General features: G+C 42.1%; 1 protein-coding gene across 4 annotated transcripts in view; it reads left to right on the forward strand.

The window, feature by feature from the left end:
• Nucleotides 1-406: 406 nt before the first annotated feature.
• Nucleotides 407-22,662, forward strand: part of sdk1b (sidekick cell adhesion molecule 1b) — a 302,231-nt gene continuing 279,975 nt past the window's right edge. For 2 of the 4 annotated variants that reach the window (XM_023814919.2, XM_023814921.2), the window contains exons 1-3: nt 407-506; nt 600-920; nt 1,070-2,220. In XM_023814919.2, the coding sequence (XP_023670687.2) occupies nt 1,590-2,220 (631 nt within the window). In that variant the 5' untranslated portion in view covers nt 407-506; nt 600-920; nt 1,070-1,589. Of the gene's footprint in view, nt 507-541; nt 921-1,069; nt 2,221-22,662 lie in introns of those variants that run through there. The other 2 variants (XM_072712548.1, XM_023814920.2) reach the window with 2 other exon arrangements.

The following is a 22,662-nucleotide window of genomic DNA, read 5'->3' on the forward strand; positions in this document are numbered from 1 at the left end:
GTCCAGCCTCGTAGTGTTTTCTACATTCTATTGCAAGCATAGAGTTAGGCTTTATTTGCAAGCATATACAGTTCCCCATCCAAGGTATTCCTCTGCCGTTTGCCTTGGGCCCCTAGGAGAGGTTCCAAGCGACCTGGTACGGGATACTGGAATACTACTGAAGTATTTATGATAGATAGATAGATTTTAGGGTATTTCGTAGCTTTACACAAACGTATTTATTTATTTGTTTATTTATTTATGATTAGGCTGGATTAGATGTTTAAAGAAATAGTAGGATCGACTCCGTTACACGGCTCTCGGTTTGGGGGCGCCTTGCTCCACGTGTGCGCGCTGGAAGCTCCGCCGGCTCCCCGCTCCGTTTCGCCCGAGCGGCCGTCCAATGGCTCCGGCGAGGGGCGGAGCGCACATCTTGTGAATGAAAGTTGCTTCTTCTTGGTGACAACGGGTAATTGCGCCTTTTACAAGAAAAGGCACGGCTGCCTGTAGTAGGACCGACGATTGGCGTAAGTTGCTTTTATCCCCTAATGTTATAATCGGGTTTCCAAGCATTTGCGGGACCGATAATGGTGCTTTTTTCCCGGTTCCTGTTTATGCAGTGGCAGGTGTTTGGTTGAAGCCTCCCCTGCGCGTTTCGTGCAAGACAAGTGAAGTGGGGAAAAGCGGAATGCAAAAAGCCAGCCATCAGCACCAACCATCAGCACCAGCAGGCTTTATGCAGGGCTAGTTTTGCTGGACTGACTACTTCCATATATTAACAGAATGAAATAAAACCCCGTTTTTATGCGTTCGTGGCAATTTACGCTGTTTTATTTCCGGTGTTTACATTTGTATAAATAGTTCACATGTTAAATATTTATTTCCTGTAAATGCAGGGGAATTATTCAGCTGTCTCTTTCTCTCTGGTCCCAGCTCTCTAGGTAGGTATAACTATTACTTCGTCCAAGTAGCTGTAGGATAAGTTTTATCCGATTTGTTCGGTTCACGTTTATTAGCTTGCTGTTTGATGATATTCTGAGCTTTTTGCAGCAATACATTTTATTTGCAGTCATTTTCTCTCTCACGTTAGGTGAAAGGGGGCGGAGATTTGCGGAGAGATTACCCGGAGAAACGCGCCCGCCTACCCGTGAACCTGTTGTCTGGCCAGCGGGGAGCCGTCCGTGCTGCTCCCAAAGTTCAGGAAACCTGTTATGGTTGCACATCTTTTCGTTTCGGAGGGGATATAAAGCCGGATAAGAAAATACAAACCATTCCGGAAAAAAACAACAACAAAGTGAGCGAAACTGCGAATGATCGACGCTTTTTGCGAAATCTGGCTCAATTTAAACTTCTAATGAAGCAGGGAAAACGTGGAATATAAGACAACTGATCTGGGCTGAAAAAACTGACCACAATGGGCTGTTTTCAGTGTTTCATTGTATATGGTTTATACCGATAAGGGACCCAAAGCTAGTTTTCCGGTAGACTGTCCATCACCGAAGACATCGGAACAAGGAAGGATTTGTAGGACGTATCAGATGCATGCGGCTGGGCTGAAATCGCCGCACTCCCCTATGAAATAGTGGATTAAATTTCAACGGGGAATTAAAATGAAGTGCCGCAAAGAAGACAGCAGCATCGCGTCGGCCACCGAGCAGCACACACGGGATGCTTTGCACCGCCACAGTGGTGGGATCACGCAGGGCGAGTTAAACAGCCACCGGCACCGGGGCGTTTGCACAGCGCCCGGCGAAGGAGCTCCTGTGCCGGAAAGTGTCCGGCATTCACGGTACGGTCCCGTGTCCCTCGGAAAAGCTCACGCAGACCAGATCGATGGCCGCTTACCGGGCGACAGAAAACATGACCTGAAAGGTCGATCCGAAGGTCCGTACAAAATGAATGAAGCCCAGAAAGCGAGGGAGCGCAAGGGACGCACTGAAGATGAGCTTCACTGTGCCGATCGCACTCGGCAAAGGGTTCGTGGGAAGAGCAGTAATGACACTGTAGAGTGCGTCCTGGACCGCGATGCTGCCTTTTGCAAAATAAATGTGGACGGCATGCCGGGTGAGAAGATCAAGAGCATGGAAGTTACCCGTCTTGACCGAGACCGTGAGATACCCGGAGAGATCGCTCGGCGCCCCGGGAAGAGTCGCGTCCGGATGGGCAGGGAAAAGTTTAGTGCGTGGAGTTGTTGGGCGCTCTTCTTTTTAAGTACCCACGTGTTGAAAGCCCTGGCCCAAGGTAAGACAAGCCCTTTTAAAATATTAATATGCTTTTTTTTGTGCAAGGTGCCTGTAGTCTTACCCGCCAGGAGCCAGAAAAGGGTTTCAGATCGGCCGTCCTGCTGTACCCGTATTATTTGTGGCATTTCATATGTCGCATATAACAGAAAACCAGTTTTATATCTGACCGTACCAGCGAATTAATGGGGGGTGTTAATGGGATGGTTTGATGGAATTATAGGGAAATAAACGGAGGTGCATCAATAGCAGTGTTTTATAGGGTATAAGGCTACGTCAAGTTTGTGTGTTAGATGAAAGGCATTGAATTTCGTCGGTATTTTCCAAAGCAGGAATTGTTACTAGCCAGGAAACTTAGGATCTCATTTTATTAATTTTCTTTCATTTATTGAACTTGCACCTAAAATGGAAATGTAATAGTGCTGATTAGGGGCACCGATGCCATAAATCACCATGACAGGAATTAACAGCTGCAAATCAGATTTAGTTTTCAATTTAATTTTTAATGGCATGAATTCTGGTCACTCAGACCTCAAACAAAAGATGAGAAAGGTCAGAGACTGTCAACATTACCATTTTCTGAGGGGTCACAGATGGCTTATGGGCTGAATGCAAATGATCTTTTTTTGAGCGGGAAGGGGTGTGGCGTTACGGAATGGACAAAAGTTCAGCTTGATTTTGCCTGTGATGGGAACAATATGCATGCTAATGTGTATAAAAGCATCGACTAACGTGAATTAAAACATTTCCATGCATCTTTAACCCAGATGCCATCTGTTTACAAACATCTTATTTTTATATACGCCCATTTTTTTTTTATTCTGATCACCTGTGATGCACCCACTATTATCAGGGTTGCCAACTTTGGTCAGCAGGCTGGAGTGAGATTTTCAGTTCGAGTCTGCATGCACATGTATGCGCATTTACATGCATGTAATTGCTTTATGACATTGTAAATATTTTGTAGGGTTTTCAAACTACCCCGACGCTTTTTATGTAAATTATTTAGGTTTATAGGTGGATTACATAGGATTGCCGTAAGAGTTCATGCGTGAGAGTCTGAAAGCGTGAGTGTCACGCCAGATGCGTGAGAGCTGGCAGCCCTGCATTATTGAAGCAAAACCAGCGTGTTGTTCTCCTGCATAATGGGAATCGTTCTGGTTGTACGAGCTTCCGTGCGATTGACTGTGAGCTGGACCAATGGGGTCTGAAGGCAGCATCAGCGGTTTAAAGGGGGGTCTCTGCATGTCTCACCGTGTTCATCTTTTGCTGCTTAATCAAAACTATACTTATTTCCTAAACAGAGCTGACTATAATTGAATCTGAATCATTTTCAACAAGATGATCGCATTAAATTGTCAGTCTCTTCGGGATTTCTTAAAAAGCTTCCGACGCCCAGATTCTCCCCCCACCGTGAGAAATCCTGCCATGCCATCGTGTTATAACCTGTAATTGCCGCCCTTGAAGTAATAATCCAGTGTTTTGGTGTCTGATTATGCTTTCGAGCAGCGAATGCTTATCAGAAGGACATGCTGGAAGTTGGCATTTTCCTGCGAGGTATTTGAATGTTTAGTAGAGGCGCTAAAGCGGGTGTTACGCCAGACTCAGGAGACTCGTGACTGAGCTGTTACGATGGTGTTGGGCACGTTGCCCGCTATTACAGTACTGTCACAATAATTTCCCATTGATTTGGCGCACATCTTTCACGTTTAGATCTGGGCACGCATGCAGGTACTGGAATTAGGAATAATGTAGCCTGACAGACTGAAGGACCTGTATGATTTTGGAGCGAGTACTTGGCCGTCTGCTAAGGAAGTTCAGTCATAACTGAACGGAACAAACACGACGAAATGTGGAATTTTCCAGAGATTATAAAATAACTTGGGTCATGGAAATGTGAACCTAGCTATGCCTTTAAGGCAGCTACTCCAAAAGGTACTTGGGATGTATTATGCTGAGTTACATCCGCACCTATTTGACATCAGTTATTATCTCTGGTAAACTCATTATCATTTATCAAGCGGTAATTGAAACTCATCAGCGCTAAGGAATAAAATGCATGTGCAGTTTAGCTGCTATACTGATCACAAGGTTATCATACATTGATATGACATAAATAATATATTTTATATGTTGACGGGTTTATTGAAAGCCGGAGCTGATGGTTTCGACTTGAGTTTAAACCTCATTAGCGTTTTCAGTGTCTTATCTTGCTGGCTAATGATTTCCAGCGGCCAGCAGTAAGTTTTCTGATGTGAAAGCGGGGTTTTCTTACTCTGCCGGGCTGCGATTTGAGATGCACGCCTCCCGTCCCCTTATATAATGGCGCAGTGGCGCTGCCACGTGCCGTGCAGCGTCAGCTGTTTTCTCGCGCGCTAATGTCAAGGTCTTTTAGAATTTGGAATTGTCCCAGAACAAATCTGGGAAGAGCTTCCTATTGATCACATTCGTAGAGCCAACAGCATAATCAAACCTTGTAAATTGGGTCGAGGTTGATGTTAGCCTCTGTTTTTTGTTTGTTTTAAACAGGTTTCTTTGGTGAAGTCATAGGCCACTTGCACTATTTTCTAATTGAGAACTACAAATATGAATTAATTGTGGTAAAAAAAACATGCTATATGAAAACAAATTACTTTTCATATGTATAAATTATCTTGTATTTGTTGTTTAATGTGAAGATGGTTGATGTGCTACAATGATTTCCAGTTGAGATTATATCCTGCTGTGTTATAACCTGTTGATGGAGTTTCCCCCGAAGTAGGTTTGCATTAAAATAATACCAAAATGTGTATCTGCAAAAGCACAGAACTCAAAGCCCACAGTAAACTAAAACTACAGCACTTTTGAGAAATGTCTTATTGTCCACGATTAAGTTTAAGAGCTTTCGCAAGTGGATTCTTTCATCGCCTGTGCTGCAGAGACAGACACAGACACAGACACGATGCACACCAAACAGATTCCTGTAAATATGCCTGCACGATGTGTTTTTTTGTTTGTGAGAAGTTTTTCATTTCCCTAATGAATGCATTGTTCTGCAAAAAAACTAATGCGGTTTCCTGGAAATTAGAGCACTGTTGCTCATAAGCAGCCCTTGAAGTTTAATGGGAAGTGAAAATAGGCGCAAAATTTGCAAAGAGCAAGGTGACAGACTGTACACTGTAGCCATAGCTGTTTAGGCGAGCTCACTAAGGAATGTTTGCTTCTTAATCTGATGACTTCCTCCACAGTAATACATCAGATCAAACACTCCTTCCACTGCATAACAATTACCCATTTTTGCCCATGTGTGCTGGATGAGAACTGTCATTCCTTTCCATCTGCAGAACAAGAAAACAGTAGTTTTTGTCCTACTTTAAAATTCTTATTTTGTATTTTTGCATTTAAAGTATCCTCCGTATGACGGTTCGAACGCTTCGAACCCTGACCAAGCAGACTTTAAGCAGGTGTTCCCTGATGTTCTGCTCTTCCAGCCATCTTGTGTTTTTTTTTCCCCGTGGGAATTTTGTTGTCAGACGCTCTGGATCAGCAACAGTAATGTTGTTACGGTGCCTGGACAGGACCATTTCCTCTGCAGTCAGGCAGTCTGTGTCCCTCACTCTCTCCTCGTGATATCCTCTGTGCATTTGAGATGGAGAGTTCTGCCAGATGACAGATGACATATACGAGGGACCAATTTACATTCCTTTAAATTTTGTTTAAGCCTTGAATCATAAATATTTAAAGGGAATTTTCGGTGTCCCTCTTCTGAGGTTTTAAATATTCTTTAGTTCAGTCAGTATATGAGATCCTGAACAAATGTATTATAATAGTACATATTGTATACTAAGTCTGACACAAACTGGAGAATGAATTGAAACAATCTGGCTCGCCTTTTTTTTTTTTGCACCAGAAATTGCATACGGTTTCTGTTTCACTTTTATTTGGAGGATCATTGTGGGACCTGCAGTAGCCCCATGTCTGCTGGGATCTGTAGGTGGGGGCATGGCCCGGACGTGGTGAGCTGTGTCAGGTTCAAGAATCAGCAGGCATACCAAATTTCAGGGATAATTAGCGGCCTCTTTTGACCATTCCGGCCATGAATAAGCAAACAGCCTTTTCAGGTCTAGCAGTTTCCAGTCTGTTAGCCCACACAATGAGGCTCCTCTTCGGCATTCTCTTGGGCGACATCACAGCATGGTTGCAGATGGGCTCTGGGTGTGGAGACCTGACCAGAAACCTGAACTCAAAATTATGCCCCTCCTGTAGTGTATTAAACGGCAGAAAGGCCCTGCCTGTTTTGCTTTAGGTCCCTGTTTTTTTTTTTTATTAATGGTATCAGAGTCAGGTAGAAAAGCCTTACCTCAAGGGTATGACACATGTTGCCCTCACTTGATACCACATGTGTGACATCACACTTTACCCACTGTCAACCTAATAGGCCAGAATAAGCCAAGTGCCACGAATAAGAAGAGCCCAGCTTTGGCCATTGTGTCCCATGTTTTGTTTAGCAAGGTGTCGTCCAGATTAATCAGACGTTGCACGCTAATGAGCAAAGTGGTGAGGCCGAAGTTCATTTTAATTAGCTTACCAGCTAGACTCTATGTTATCCTTGTTGGCTAATTCTTTTGTAGTCTTGGCGGTTTCCATAAGAACTGGGGTTTATTCAGTCACCGGGCCTGTTGACTACGTGATGTTTGCACCGTGTTAATGCTGGTTTACAGGATTTCAGTTGTTTGGCTAAGAAGGGCTTCTTGAAGCTATCATCTATAACATTTATTATAGATACCTTCATAATGCAGTATAATGGTCAGAATAAGAATTAATAAAGCATTAAATAACATAACATCTTCCATTGACAGTCATAAGGCATTATAGTGTTGATTATAATACTTAATAGGCTCCAATGAAGATTTCATTTTTAATACACCATAGATACCTTCATATTGCATTATAATGGTTGGTATAAGAATGGATGGAATTATGCTTTGTAATGTACTAAGAAAATATCTATAGTGCAATATAGTTGAGAGCTTCATAGAGCATTCATAATGCATTATAAACATGGCTATAATGGGTTATGGCTTATTATATATTTTTGGTAACACTCTACATTAACTACATCTTCATAATGCATTATAATGCATTCATAGAACATTTATACTTTAGTATCCTGACATACCTTTACAGCTTTAATATATAATATGAACAAACATTTCATAATTATGTTTATTATCAAACAATGTTTGTTATTAATGTTCTGTAAATGCATTATAAAGGCATTATGAAGGTGCAGTTAATGTAAAACATTACACAATATTTATAGCCTTGTTAATAATTCTTTACGAATGCATTATAATGTGTTATGAATGTGTTCATAGATTCTTATAGGCCTTCATAGAAAGTGTTAGCACGCTTCCTTCATTGGCTTGCTGCCAGTAGCATGTTCTGCCAATCAGCCAGCTAGCTGCCATCTTCAGACTCTTCTCTCTAGCTAATTATTTAGTTTTTGAAACATCTAAGGCTGGGAACAATAAACCCACCCAGGAACAACAAAACCGAAATGGGTTAGTATTATTTGTGTGCACTGTTGTTTAGATGTAATGAAAAAAACAAAACAAATCAGGGGTGTTGATTAACTCACTGGGAAATGGACTTGAGGACCAGCTTGTCCTTGTGGTTCTGAAGGACTTCTGTGGGTTTATGTGAATAAGGAGCCAACATGGACAGGATTTTGGACACTCAGGCTTCGTTCTGGGGTGAAGTCAGCTGACGTGTCTGTTCAATCACCGGCGCCTAATTACCAGTGAAACGCACCGGGCATCTGCTTTACCTCTTGGCCAGCGGATTGCGTTGCCTGTTCCCAGATTCTGCTCTTCCCAAGTTTCCACTCGCGGTTTGTTTTCCTGCGCGCTTCCCAAATGACTATCTTTTGTTTTCATTTTGTGAGACCCGCACTTCCCAAAGAAGACCCCCGTTCCCTTCTCCCATCCCTGTGGTTCTGTGGGCCGTCTTACGGGACATGAAGCATAAAATTCAGTAGTAAATGATGGAGTCTTCCATACTTCAGCAGTACTAGTGAAAGTATTATAGGGGAGAAATATGCTACTAAATATACTAAAATACTACCGTTGACCTGGCAACGCTATAGAGGTCTGCTATAAGCTATCTGCAGCTAAAAGCTTTAGTCGGAGTGATTTCAGAATGATTTCTGGCCTATTAATCAGGTGGCATGTTCTCTTCAGGAAATTCTGCCAGTTCACACTCGACAAGTGCCGAAAAGATACCTGAAAGGATTGCGCCGAGTCACAGGAGGGGGAGAAAAGGCAATCAATATGCAAACTGTCAAAAAGCAATTGTGAGCTGCCTCAGAGCAAGGAAGGAGCCAAAGACGACTTTTCCTGTTATTTATTCATGCTCCGCTGTGACTTTCCTGGGAAGTATTCAAAGGTTTTTAAGTGGAAAAAGGCATTAATATCACGCTGTGAACGCGAATGACTGTTCTGCTCATGTGAAATTCGCGAAGGGAACATACGCGTTTATAAGTAGCTGGTATGGAGTAGTTTGTTCAGGGTTTGTTTAGTTTAATGTATATGAACATACTTAACTCACTGTAGAACTTAATTAGAAAATATGGTTTCATAACAGACACTGTCTTAAGCCCAGTGGTATTTGAAAGTCTGAAAAAAATGTCAGTAGGTAGATGCTATTTTTATACAGTATATGTACAAACAGATGCTTACTGTATCTTAGGGCATTACACTGGTGCCCTCCCCATTTGTAACTTTCCTGGCATTTAAGTGTAAAAATGAAAAATACCCCCTTAAAAACCAACAACGCATAAATCTGGGAAAAATAAAACTGATTTTGAGGGCCACATTCTCCCTCTGTGCAGATAACAGTGATTCTCATAGGTTTTAAAATGCAAAGATGCACATTAATTTCACTGCGATCCTCGCTCACTGTCTGCAGTAAACACAGTGAGCCCCGACAGGTTTATTTCACGTCAGCCAGTGGGAGCAGAGGAAATATTGTTGCTGGTGGGCTGTTAAGTCAGTCGTACAGTACATGCACAGTAAATGTGAGCTAGAAGGACCATAGTGTTCCCGGCAGCCATGAAAGCATCCTTCAGAAGATGTTCAAGAACTGCAGAAGTTTAGGAGGTGCCTGTGGGAATTAGGATGTGTGTAGGGAAGGTGCTACTCTTCCTTATCAGTGTTTGTGGGGACAGAGACTTCTAGTTTTTCTTACTGCTGTAAAGGAGGATGGTTTGGATTCAGAGTTAGCATTTGAATGCATCAAACTCTCTGCCAGTTTTATTTGATGCGTCTCTTAATAAATCTATATCTAAAAAGACAGATATTGTTTCTTGAATTTCATTCAGTATTGCAGTGTTTCTCTGGTTATGATTGTTTTGTGAAATCTGAAAGCATTTCAGCCCCTGGCAGCCACAAGGATGGTTTCAGTACAGAAACTTTGCATTCTGGGTAGATGGGTCCCTGTCAGATTAAATGGATGCACACAGTAGGCAAAAGGTATCTTTTAAAAAAATTAATTTAACTTTTAAATAAAGGATATCAGTACTATTGGTATTTGCATAAATAGCTATAGTATCACCTAATGGATGTCTGTTAGTAGTGGAGGGAGTCTCTTACGGTGATATTTCCAAAGTTGAATTCCAGAGTAACTGACTGCAAATGGGAAAACTTGGCCACTACGTGCCTCTGACATAATTGCCTAGTAAAGAGTTACGACGGAGGATAATGTGTCCAGACAGCATAATCTGGTTTTATTGTCTCTCTGCCGCTGCTGCTTGTTGCTCTGTGGGGCCTGCAGACTGTGCTGTAAGCTTCATTAGGAGAGTGTGGTGTCACGCTGGACGGGAGGACAGGCTGAGCCCAGCTCCGGCTGAACCGTGAGTGAGATGTCAGCAACGACGAATGAATGACTTTAAAGCTTCGCAGATTCTGAGGAGATCTTGCTTTCAGCCCCTTGGGAAAACAATATGTGCATTTTATTAAGAATTAGTATTGATTAAGGAATACAGAATTCTGTGATAGTTTGGGGATTTTTTCATTTTTCATTTTGGGAGACTCTGACTTGACAGGAAAGATTTTTTTTGTTTTGTTTTTGTTATTCTGCCTGTTTTGAGGAAGCAGAGGCTGGCATCTCTGTTCCCCTGATGTTGCCCCTCTGGTTCATGCTGCGGTAAATATCTACGCATTGACGTTAGCGATGCTGTTGGTGCCTTCGCTTCTGAGTCAGGCTCTAGGAAATTAGTGGATTGCATTTGTGCCTGGGAGCTGAAACGTATAAATAAATTTTGTTTGCTTCCTGTAGTAGAATCTTTTCCGCCACTGTGATCCATTAATAAGCCAGATAGAGTATTCTTATTTAAGCAAGTGTACTGGCTATTTAATATTGACCTGCTGTGGTTTAGCAGCCTGTTCATCAGCTTCTTGTTTTACGTAATTACAGTGTTTGCAGAAGGTGCTGCCTAGTTTCTCTTATTTCTTTCAGTGCCCTGATCCACGTGGGTTTGCGTAGCTTGCAGTTTTACCCGTTTGTAAAGCTGAATGTTAAAGACCCAGTTGGTGTCACGTTTGCAGTGCAGGTGCTGTTTACATGTCACACTGGTAATGCTGATTCAGTGATGTCACAATCCCGCCTGCCTAGGCACATGCTTAACTGGCAGTAGTGTAAGGGTTAACGGCACTGTGCCGCAGGGCCGCGCCGCAGGGCCATATCGTGTGCCGCGTCCGGGGCCCTGTGCGGCTGTGCGACCCCGGCACCAATTCCACGCTCCATTTACGCCTTTGTTTCCATCCTGAAACCGGCTAAACGTGCTCATCTTCCTCAGACCGCTCTGGAAAATTGCAGTGGCCTGGTCACGCAGTGGCACGAATCGACAGACGCGGCAGTTAGTGGCACGGCCGCCATGCCGGGGCCGCCAGGAGGGGCAGCGGCAAGCGCCGTGTTCCTGCCTTTCTCTTGCCGGTCCCTGAGTGGCCTCAAATATTATAATTCCAGGAAAATTCATCCCCACACTCTTGTGAGTGAGGTTTCACTGAAACGCCTTCTGGAGTGAAAGTTTCATTTCTTGGTGCAAAGAGGCCCCTGTAAATTGCATTTTAAACGCTTGGCTTTACAGGTGCACCTGACCCTTTGAGGGCCCAAGCAAAGGGAAGTTGGTAATTATGTCGGGGGGAGGTGTTTCTGGGGGCAATAGGTGAGGAATCCCTCTGCTGAGCTCTGCCTTCAGTTTGCTTACACTCTTGCTTGCAGACAGAAGCTGTTTGTGTTTGTCTCTCCTATCACTATGCAGCTCCAGGTGTATATGCGCATATGCTCTTTTATTTTTTTCTCTGTAGAGCAGGATCTCGGCTTTCAGTGAGAAATTTGACTGTATAGCTAAATACCTGCCAGAATAGTATTTGCTAGAACCAGGGTTTGCACTTAAGAGAAGCCATATCTTTTGTTTATCATTCCATGGAATTGTCTGACTTGTAGACCATAAGGGTTTTTCCATCCATCCATCCATCCATCCATCCATCCATCCATCCATCCTCTAACAGCCTCTCCTGACTGGGGTCACTGCTGAGCTTGGATCTTATCCCAGGCAACAGAGGGTGGGATGTACTTTATTTCCATTAAAACAAATGAGATTCCTGTCTAGAAGAATGGGGAAAAACATTTATTAAACGTAGAAGTTTATACACACAACTGTGTTTTTAATTCCGCTTTAAAGGCTGTTTTTACGGCCTTTTTAATGATAATCCTAAAAAAAGTCTGGGAAAATGACAAAGGATGTTCAGCATTTTCTGATTTGTTGACTCGGTCTTTACGATTAGTTGTCTCGCCTTACCGATCAATTGTCGTTAATAAAATGAGTTAAAAAAAGAGAAATATAAGGCTAGAGTGAAGTAATGTATTCTTTAATTTGCTCTATTAAATTAATGGTATGCCTATGGCTGCTAGCTGTTTGCTAAGGCTCAGCAGACCTGTTAATTATGTGCTGTCCCAGCTGCAGTACTATTCCCTAAATTAGTTATAGCCGTCAGTGGTACCAGCATTTCTGTTCGATGCAGACCATTAGGCTATGTAGAGAACTCCCAGCACCAGATAATCACAGTGTTAGTCTCCTCAGTCCAGGTTTGCTTTTCTAGCAGTGTTTCCCAGTCCGGTCCTTGGGGACCCACAGACAGTCCAGATTTTTGCTCTGACCAGGAGCTGGGAGGGAGCAAAAACGTGGACCGGATTGGGAACCACTGTTTTATAGTGATAGTTGACTATGTTGTTAAGGAGTTTAGCGCAGTTAAAAACCAGGACCTCTCCCAGGACCTCTGCAATCTGCTTCAGGAGTTTCCAGTTTAAGATTACTGAGTGGTCTTTTTTGGTCAGTGTGTGTTTTATTGAAGATATGATTTGCCTTTCGTCCTTATTGTGTTGCAGCAGAATGGAGTGTTTTTCCTGTGTGGTTGGAACATGTTCATTTTAATGTCATTTATGATGATTACGTGCTTGTAAGTTACTCTTTTTCCCAAGAAACATATAAAGGTAAAATCCTTGGGACCATTTTCAGCCAGATGAATCACCGAAAGGAATCTTAATTTATTAAGAACATGTTAATTTAATCATTTGTATGTGTTGCTTGCTGGAGATCTTTACATGAAAGGTCTGAAAGAAAACCGTCTCTTTCTGCAGAAGACATGCAGATCTCCATTTACTTGTGGTAACCCAGATTTCTTTTCCAATTCAACCGCATGAATTGGATATGGATGAAATATGACAGACGTGAAAAGCAGCCTGTAATTATCCATCGCAACCTTAATAGGAAACAGGAAGCATTTTTGCGTTTAAAATGAAAAAAGAGATAAAAATTAGCTCCGTACTGGAATGGTTCTGTAGCATTGGCCTAAAATCCATTGATAATTATCCACTATTTAGAGCTTTTATCTTTTTTGGTTAATATTGTGTTTTGATCCTGCTACTTCAGAGGTGGAAGCGAGATAATTTATCTGTATGGACTTTGCACTTAGTTTAATATCTGCCAGATGGTCTTGCTCTCCATGAAATCAAGCATTTCATTATTCATTAAACTTTCAGGGTTTTTATTAGCAGCTGAAAGGAGCCAGTGAATTATTTGGGAAGTCTATTGCCTATAACAAGTGAATACTGACTTTATAGGTGTATGAACTTAAAGGCTGTACTGAAATCGGACTATTGGTTTCACATTAAGGTGTTCTGCATACATCTTCAAAGACCGGAGAAATTTCCTGGTGTTTTTTTGCCTAAAGTGTGTTTCTTTGCCTCTGCAGGTCTTAAGTATCATTTTTGAGTTTTGCACTTTTCAATTTTAAGTAAATTATTGAAATCAGTGAAGAATGTAAAAATATGTTCTTCACTATTGACTTACTAATGATGTGCAGTTTTTTTTTTTTTGGGTTGGAATGGTTTCCAAAAATGTAATTTCCGTTTTGCTTTGCAGCAGGAAGAAAATACTGATGTTTGTAATAATAGGAAAATTATTAACTGCACAAATAAAAACGACCTACAAATACTGTGTGCTTCTATATTTGCAATTTAAGAGCTCAGGAGTTTATTTTAATAAGAGAGAGGTTGTTTTCGCACCGTGAAATCATTGTCAACAGCTCTTCAAGCACGAAAGAGTTGGAATAATGGGTCAAAGTGTTGCGTTGTTGTTTTTAGTCACCTATTTCTGAATGCTTTTTTCCCCCACAGGGTACGATTGACAGAGAAGTCGTCATTCAGTGTGTATTTTGATGCTGACAGCTCTGTCACACCTTCCTGTGACATCAGGACTTTCACATATCCTTTGTTTTGTTTTTGTTTCTTTGTTTGTTTGTTTGGCAGTTTTCCAGCCATGCGGTTAAATATTTGATGCTGAGCATGCTGAGGTTATAGTCCTGTGCTTCTGGAATCTTGTCACACCACTGGCTTTCAATCCACGGCTTTGGTTGGTTCATGCACTTCCCGGAATGGTCACGTTTGTCGTGAGACATACAGGAAATGAGACTCGGTGATTCCTCCTCTTTGCTGTCGCCATCAAAATCCAAGGGAGCTATTTATAGCAGCTTATAGCTCAAGCTACCATATGTGGGCGACCTATTCTGGCAGATCTTGAACGTTTGCACCATCATCTGTCACCACACAAAGGGAATTGTCTGTCTCGCCCATCCAGTTGCCCAACCAGCTTTTTGTTATCTGGCTCCTCTGCTGATGGCTCTGTGCCTTTTGGATGTGAGGTCTGCATGTGGAAATGCAGAAAGCGATAGGACATAGGCTCATTCGCTGATTGCGAGGCTGCAAATGGGTCACGTGACACAGTGATGGGTGGCTACAGAGTAAGAGGGATGAACTGGGAAGTTGATTTTGGGTTTGTGAAAGGACAGTGAGATCTGGTAGTGAGGTTAGACTTAGGAAACAAACAACACAAAGTCTATATCATTGGTGATCAGCATATGATGCTCCACACAACTGATTGTCCCAGCAGATGATATTCAGTTGTTATTCCAGGGGCCCCTTGGCACATGCTAAGCAGGCGTGTTGAAACATGGCTGATACAATCTCACAAGTCCCTCCATGCTCAGTGTGCAGCAGTGCGCAGCCACTGCATACAACACAAATCATTCCTGCCACTGTCATTTCCATTATTCTGCCTTGTGTCACTTTTGTTCCCTTGATATTTTCTGTATTTTTTTTAGTAAATCTTGTTTGCTTCTGTAAAAAAACACATTTGATAATACTTTAGGGGGACATAATCTTTAACATTTATCAATATTCAAACAGTTCATTGTTATTTTTTATTTTTGCTTCTGTTATAGTGCTGTAATGCAACCTTTGTCCACAATACAGAAGTTTAGTCTATCTAATACATGCGCTGACAACAAGAAATTCATTTTATTTGTTTTATTATTTACTTGCCAGAGTGTGGTGTTTTTTTTTTAAATATTATACAGTATTTGATATAGTTTTGAAAGCTGCTCAGTCTGCCGTTCTTTAAAACGACCATTAATTGCCCGATACTGGGTAAGCGTTTGGCGGACATGGGTAAGGTGGAGGGCCATCAGCATCCACGACGCCCTGAGCTTTATTGCTGTGGGCTCCATCTTGGCATTAGGACACATCTGGTGTCAGTGCCTCCTACCCACTTAACTGCATTACTGCTGTTGCTGTTTGCCATCAGTAAACTCGGGTGACATCTAACCCTTTATGTACATGCTTATGGAGTACCTTAAAAGCATGTTATTGCCATTGTTTTAGAATGCATGTGAATATGACTCAAAGCCCGCTGACCCAGAGTTAGCTATGTGTGTGTGATGATAACATGAGGCCTCGCACATGCAGGGTTGGGGGTTCGAATCCTGCTTCCTCTGTGTGCGTGTGGGGTTTGCATGTTCTCTCTGCGTTGTGTGAGTTTCCTCCCACAGTCCAAATATATGCACTTAAGTGGATCATCGTCTCTAAATTGCCGGTGCTGTATGATTTTTGAGGGTGTGCCTTGCGATGGACTGGCATCCCATCCAGGGATAGGCTCTAGGCCCCCTATTGACCAAGATAAGCAATTACAAGATAGATGGACCTACAGTGATGCCTGTAGAGAATCCATCCATCCATTCAGTGTGTTTTTAGTGGTCTAGGTTCTGTCCCTGGAAACATTTACATCCAACTCCTGTACATTGCAAGTCATTTGTATAATTACAGTGAAAACGAACAGCATAGAGCAATGCAGAGTTCCCAGGTTACTTAAAATGCATATTACAGGCGAATGGCAGACCGAAATACTAGCACGCTAGGTGGGTAGTCAGCTAGCTCGAGTCAAGCAGAAGCCAAACACTGTCACACGGCATTTGACAGTATTAATATTGTGGATTCAGTGCAGTTCTGTCTGAAATAGGAATTTGTGATTTAAGATAAGATCACTAGCCGCTTGCTACTGTTTGATTGTTACTCCAGACACCTTGTTGTTGTTGTCCAGGAAAAAGAAATCATTTCTATGCAAAGTTCCACAGTGTCATAAATAATTTATATCCAGATGCCAACAGGTGAAAATCCAGAATGTATCAATGCTTCTTTCCTGCCTACTGTGTTTGGGCATCATACCGTGTAAGCCTTCCCTTTGGTGTGAAATCATGACCTTGTTTGAAAGAATAGCCACTGAGATATGGTTTTGGTGTGCTGTGAAACACGTGCACCCATGCATGTGTGCACACACACACACACACACACACACATACACACAGACACACAGACACACACACACACACACACGGAGACCTGTACTAATATCTTTGTGGGGATTGTCCATCCATTTCTATAGGCAAAACCCTAATCCCAACAATGATAATATTAACCCCTAACCATAAGCATAAGTAATCAATAAAAATACAAGTCTTCTGGCATTTTTAGTTTTTTGATTGCAGTCACAGATTTAAAAAAATGGGTTTCCCTTTGAAGGGACCAAAAATGGTCACCACAGTGTGTAAATAACAGGTTTTTACCACACTGTGGGGACATTTGGTCTAAAACTAAAAGTTTGATTCTGTTAGATTTGAAAACCGGATGAACCGATTTATTGAGACGATCCAGTTCAAAAGAATGATTCATTCACAAATCAGACATCACTTTTGTTCACTTGGATAGCTACTTTCGTTTGCAAGTAGTGTTTCTTGCTAATAATATATCAGTCATGTTAGATTCACGGCGTGATATCATGCGTTGTAGCACGACTGATTGTCATTTGTTGCTCTGAATTGATTTTTAACCATTTTTGTCAGATAGGTAGTCACAAATCAAAGAACACAAAACTAGATTAAATGTTTTTAAATCTTTCAGCTTTACTGCATGGAACCCACAATAAGCAATCAATTTGTATGTTAAGTTTTTGGTTCAGTTTTGCTCAGCTACCCCAAAGGTAATATCTACAGTTTTAACAATGAAACTCTATATTTTGAGTCTGTCTTCAAACTAATTACTGATATACTCTCCTTTGTGAAAATTTCACATTCATTTAGGAATTCATGTGTTAATATTTATATTATGTATAGTTCTTTTTTATGGATTCTTATCCCTAATCTGTATCTGTCTACTTTTGGTTGGCAGAAAATGCTTTAGTTAGATCTTCTGAAAAAAACTTTATGTTTGGGACTTTGTGATTTTTTTATGTTTAATAAGTTGTTCTGCTGACGAAGTCAATCGTACCCTGAATTAAATGTGTTTAGTTTATAATTATACCTGTTTTCTGAAGGTCTAAATAACTAACACACCTATATCTGGGATAGTGCCATTAATGCAAGGATGGCGATTGATGCCAAGCAGACAACTTCATCCTGTCCTGTGTTTCAAAGATAAGGAAAATCCAAAGAGATTGTTTAGCTGGAGTTCCTGTTGGATCAGAGAAGAATAATCCAGTTGTTTTGGATAACCACACTGCAAGAAAAAAACATATGACTCAAATGTCAAGCTGTCTTTGTTCAAAGTAGGAGTTGAGCGGGTTTCACTGTTGTTTTTCTTCATATTGATTTACTTTTGGCAAAATGGCTGTAGTGGGTAGTTTATGGGTTATCTGATCTGTCAGCCACAGGTAGCAAATCTGGATGTGTTTCTAAGGAATGTCTGTGTTCCTGAACAGTGCTGAGCTTCCACTTGTAATATTCACTGTGAGAGGTGTCCAGCTGATTGCCTGACAGTACGTTCCGGCAAATATACAAGGTTAGATTTAATATGTCAAAATGTTTTATTTTAATACCAAGTAAAGACAGAAAAAAAACGCTACGAATCTCCGGAAAAACATTTGCATGCTTTATTTTGATACCTAGTTTAGTTTTAAAGCTATTATGAGAAAAAAGAGGGTAGAACAGAAAAAAACATTGGTAAAACTGTGAAAAAAACATTGAATTTCAGTGTAATTTCTAAAAGAAGTAACAAGAAGACCTGGGCTGGCAAAAAAGTAAGAAAAACACTTTATTGTCAGGAACAAAAATAAATGTGACATGTCTGAACAAAGGAAAGAAAGAGGTGCAGAAAGAGCAGAACCAGGCAGCTTATGAGCTGGTGGTCACTGGTACCCCCCCCCCCCCCCAGGGCAGTGCAGTGCAGTGCATTTCCCACTGGTAGTAAGGCCCCCTGTAAGGGACTGGCTATGGGTGGGGTCCGCCCAGCAGAGCACTTTCGGGACGTCCCATGTCATTGCTCCTTTTGTATGGTGTAAATCACAAAAGGATTTGATTTCAGATTATGGTGCCAAGTACTTTTTATGATCGCAAAACATTTAATTTTTAATGTTGTGGTGTTAATGTCAGCCAGCTAAAATGTCACCTGGATTTGCTGCACAGTGGTATTCTTGTATGTGTTTCTGGGTGTGTCATGCTTATTGTAACCTGAAACTTCACATATGTGATTTATAAACATTGGTGCAGTGTGGAGAGTTTACATTTTTGCTGCTTAGCATAGACATGTCCGCTTGTACTCTGTTTGACTGCATATTTAAGCTGTTCCCCACATGTGGTTAACATTGCTGTTTGAATTGGTAAATGCTACTGTGTTACTGACTAGTCTGCTGCATTTTATGGTTCAGCTAAGATACACAGTACCAGTCAAAAGTTTAGACACACCTACTGCTGTTTTTCATGTATGTTTTTCAACAAGATGACAAACCTAAGCACACCGTGAGGTTATGTAGTAAGTATCTCGTGATCAAGGAATGAGGTGGAGTGCTGTGACAGATGATCTGGCCCCCACAACCCCCCGACCTAAACCCTATACAGCTGGTTTGGGATGAGTTGGATCGAAGAGTAAGAGCAAGGTAGCCAACATGTGCCCAGAACTTGTGGAAACTCCTTCAGGACTGTTGGAGAAGCATTCCAGGTGGCTACATCTGGAAGCTGGTTGAAAGAATGCCAAGAGTGTGCAGTGTTATCATATAAGCAAAACTAGAGATGGGCGATCCACATTTTCAGTTCCGATCCAATTCCGATACACAACTGCCGATACAGATTCTGATACAAGAGCTGTTTTACTTTGTTAAACTTTATATATACATTTTTTTAAGCTAGTTAATACAGATGGAAAAAATATATGACACAAAATATTTAATAAGGCTACTGCAAACATACCTTACGTACTGTTCCATCTCGTTTGTACGTCTTGATTTAAGCATCTTTGAGGCATTTGCAGTTCAATATGAATATCTTCGAAACAAATATACACAAGTGGCGAACGCTTCAAATTTTAACACAATTTTTCTCCCATTGGCGTCAGCTGTTACACTTTGTTGCGATGGCAGCCCCTCTTGTATCACAAGCTGCAGCGAGTTCGCAAGACAGTCCAAGTTAGTGACTCCCAAACTATAGACTATTAGACTATTTTGAATAGTCTGAAATCTGAGCTGCTGCAGTATTTCATGTATCACTACGTTACCTCGAGGCCCTTTACTCTAGGGTGAGTGATGCAGCTAAAATAGAGACAGATGTATTAAAAGCAAGACTTTTGACTGCTGCTGTATCTGCTAATTGCCAACAAGCACAAATTATGTTTTGGGCAGTAAGTATAACTCTCTCTGGAAAGATGGATGCCATAAAATAGATATTTCTGGCAGGTGTCACTGTACAGTGTTTAAGATTTATTTTCAAACCATAACCAGGGGTGTCAGAAATAGGGGGGGGGGGGCAACATCCTTCCCAAAAAATAGATAATTAAGATTGTAGTCTTATATCACAAAAAAATCATTCTATCATATGGGTCAGTTATTTTTACCCTAAACAGTGTTCTACTCATTTCCAATAATTAAATTTCATGTCAAATGATATTTTACTTTTATTTTAAATGGTATTGTTTTAAAATCTTTCTTATGTTGCGGCATACATGGGTAAATGTCGCGATATATATGGGTATATGTCACGATATATATGGGTATATGTCACGATATATATAGCCGTATGTAATCAGCCTTATCCTCCTAAATCCAAATCCGAAGGAGGAGCAGAGGCGAGGTAACAGTAGGGAGCTTCATTAGCCGCCCTCCTCCTTCAGAGACACATTAAGCTGTTTTTCCAGAATTATTGTTTGGGGCGGAGGGGCAGGGGGGGTGAGGAGACTCTCTGGTGTAGCTCCAGGAAGGTGTGTTCAATGCCACCAAATTGAAGGTGTACAGCTTAAACATGTGGTAATTATTAATGCCTTGCATTTGTAATCTGCATGTTCTCCTTGTGTTTCCTGCGGGTATTGCCGTTTATTTCCTGAGGTAAGATATAGCTTAGGGAAAATGGTGTCCCTAAATTGCTCTATGTACACATGCCCTGCGATGGCCTGGCCCCTCGTCCAGGGTACACATCACCCATGTCGCAGATCTGCCGGGACAGACCCCAGACTCACCATGCCCATCTGGGTAAGTGGATTTGGGAGATGGAAATGAACGTTTTAAATTGAGCTTTTCATGAGATGCCAGCCTTTCGATATGTACTCAAAGACAGAGGCACCTTGTTTTTCATTCTTTCTGATGGATTTATAAGCTATTCACTCTCTGCAGTTCTTGAATCTTTAATATATTCTAAGACACATTGTAACTCAAATGGCTTTCCTCCTTTTTATTATAACACTGACGTCAAAGGGAAACGTTATCATATAAAGATCCCGGAACATGATGTGAATATTCTGGCCTCTTTTCTGAGCATTTATGAAAGTAGCAGCCACTGTTCTATAGCACACGTGCACCGCGGACAGACACACATGGCTCAGGGCTTCACAGGGGCTCTAGCTTTATGTACATTATCAGAAACAGGGAGACTCAGATGGAGTTTTCGCAGTCGGCCGTGGCTTGTATACGTTACAATAATCGGCTAGCTGAGCGCCGGCTTTGCTGGAACGCTTTCTAGGAGACAATCACACGGAGAATTTTCCAAAGCTTACATCAGCGGTTTTCAATCATTCTCAAACCCGGGACCCCCAAATGACACCAGAGCAGAGACAGGGACCCCCTACCACTGATGTGTGATCACAAAAGTAACTAAGAACTACAGCCTAGGGAGGGGGGCTTTAATGTTTCTTGGTCTGAGGGGGTGTCCTTGAAGATCTTATGTGTAACGTTGATTATTTAGTCAATTCATGATGCATTTCTGTGGGCTCCCTGCTGCCGGTGCTGCTCTGTGGGGGGTCACACAGCCCAGGCTGAAAACCCCTCCCTTACATGAAAAATAAGCCAGGGCAATGTTACAATTTTAACAGCTACGCTTACTGTTCCATTGCTATGTTAGCTGATCACCCCCATTTTTGTCCGGAGCCAAGACAGCAGCTATTCTGGCAGTGTTTTTGCTGTGTTGTGTTATGCAGTTAACCAGGAAGGGAAAAATTAAAGTGTCCCGCGATGGCCTGGCAGCCCACCAGGGTGACCCCTCCCTAGTGCCCTACACTGCCTGGGATGGGCTCCAAGATCAGCGATTGCCAGATGGATGGATGGATGCATGCATGCATGGAGGAATGGAGGAATGGATGTATATAATTGCTTTTCTCATTTATGTGATTGTCTTAATATTCATTACTTGTCTAAGTATTTAGAGTAAGTAAAATGACTTGGTAAATCATAATTGCTTATAAATCAACAATCTAAACAATCTAAATATACTTTTCAGCCTGTTTCCCCTGATTTTTCTTTCTATGAGAATATTTGCCAACAGAATAGAAATATTTGCAGCCCATATAGTATCGCCACTGTCGTGCCCTCAGATGTGACTATTGTAAATATTCTGCATTATCCCTTCACTTTCCAGCTGCTTATTCTGGTCAGGATTGGGGGGGGGGGGACTGAATCCTGACCCAGGCAGCACAGGGCACACGGCTTTGGGACACCCTGGATGGAGAAACACACACACATACTGTGGGCAGTTCAGAGATGTCAGTTAACACGACAGCATGACTTTGGACAGCGGGAGAATATGCATACAGGGATATGGGGAGAATGTGCAAACAGCACACATGGAGCAGAATGGGAACTCGCACCCTGCATGGCTGGATTTGTGAGGTAACAGCACTGCCTACTAAGCCACTGGGTTCAGTCAGGCTGTGCACTGGCAGGTTTTATTAAAAAAACATCCCTGTGTTGCTTAGTGAGAAACGCCCTGGACCCAGGACCTCTGCAGGTTTGAGTCCCAGGTGGTGACAGGTGTTGGCTGTTTGAATGCTTCATTTCCTTTTTGTACTTGATGTGCATGAAGCTGGACTGCCGTAATGTCCAGGGTGTCCCCTGCCTCACCCCCTGTGCATCTCCCGTAACGTCCAGGGTGTCCCCTGCCTCACCCCCTGTGCATCTCCCGTAACGTCCAGGGTGTCCCCTGCCTCACCCCCTGTGCATCTCCCGTAATGTCCAGGGTGTCCCCTGCCTCACCCCCTGTGCATCTGCCGTAATGTCCAGGGTGTCCCCTGCCTCACCCCCTGTGCATCTCCCGTAATGTCC

Source organism: Paramormyrops kingsleyae, chromosome 5 (genome assembly GCF_048594095.1).
Source record: "Paramormyrops kingsleyae isolate MSU_618 chromosome 5, PKINGS_0.4, whole genome shotgun sequence".
NCBI lineage: Eukaryota > Metazoa > Chordata > Actinopteri > Osteoglossiformes > Mormyridae > Paramormyrops > Paramormyrops kingsleyae.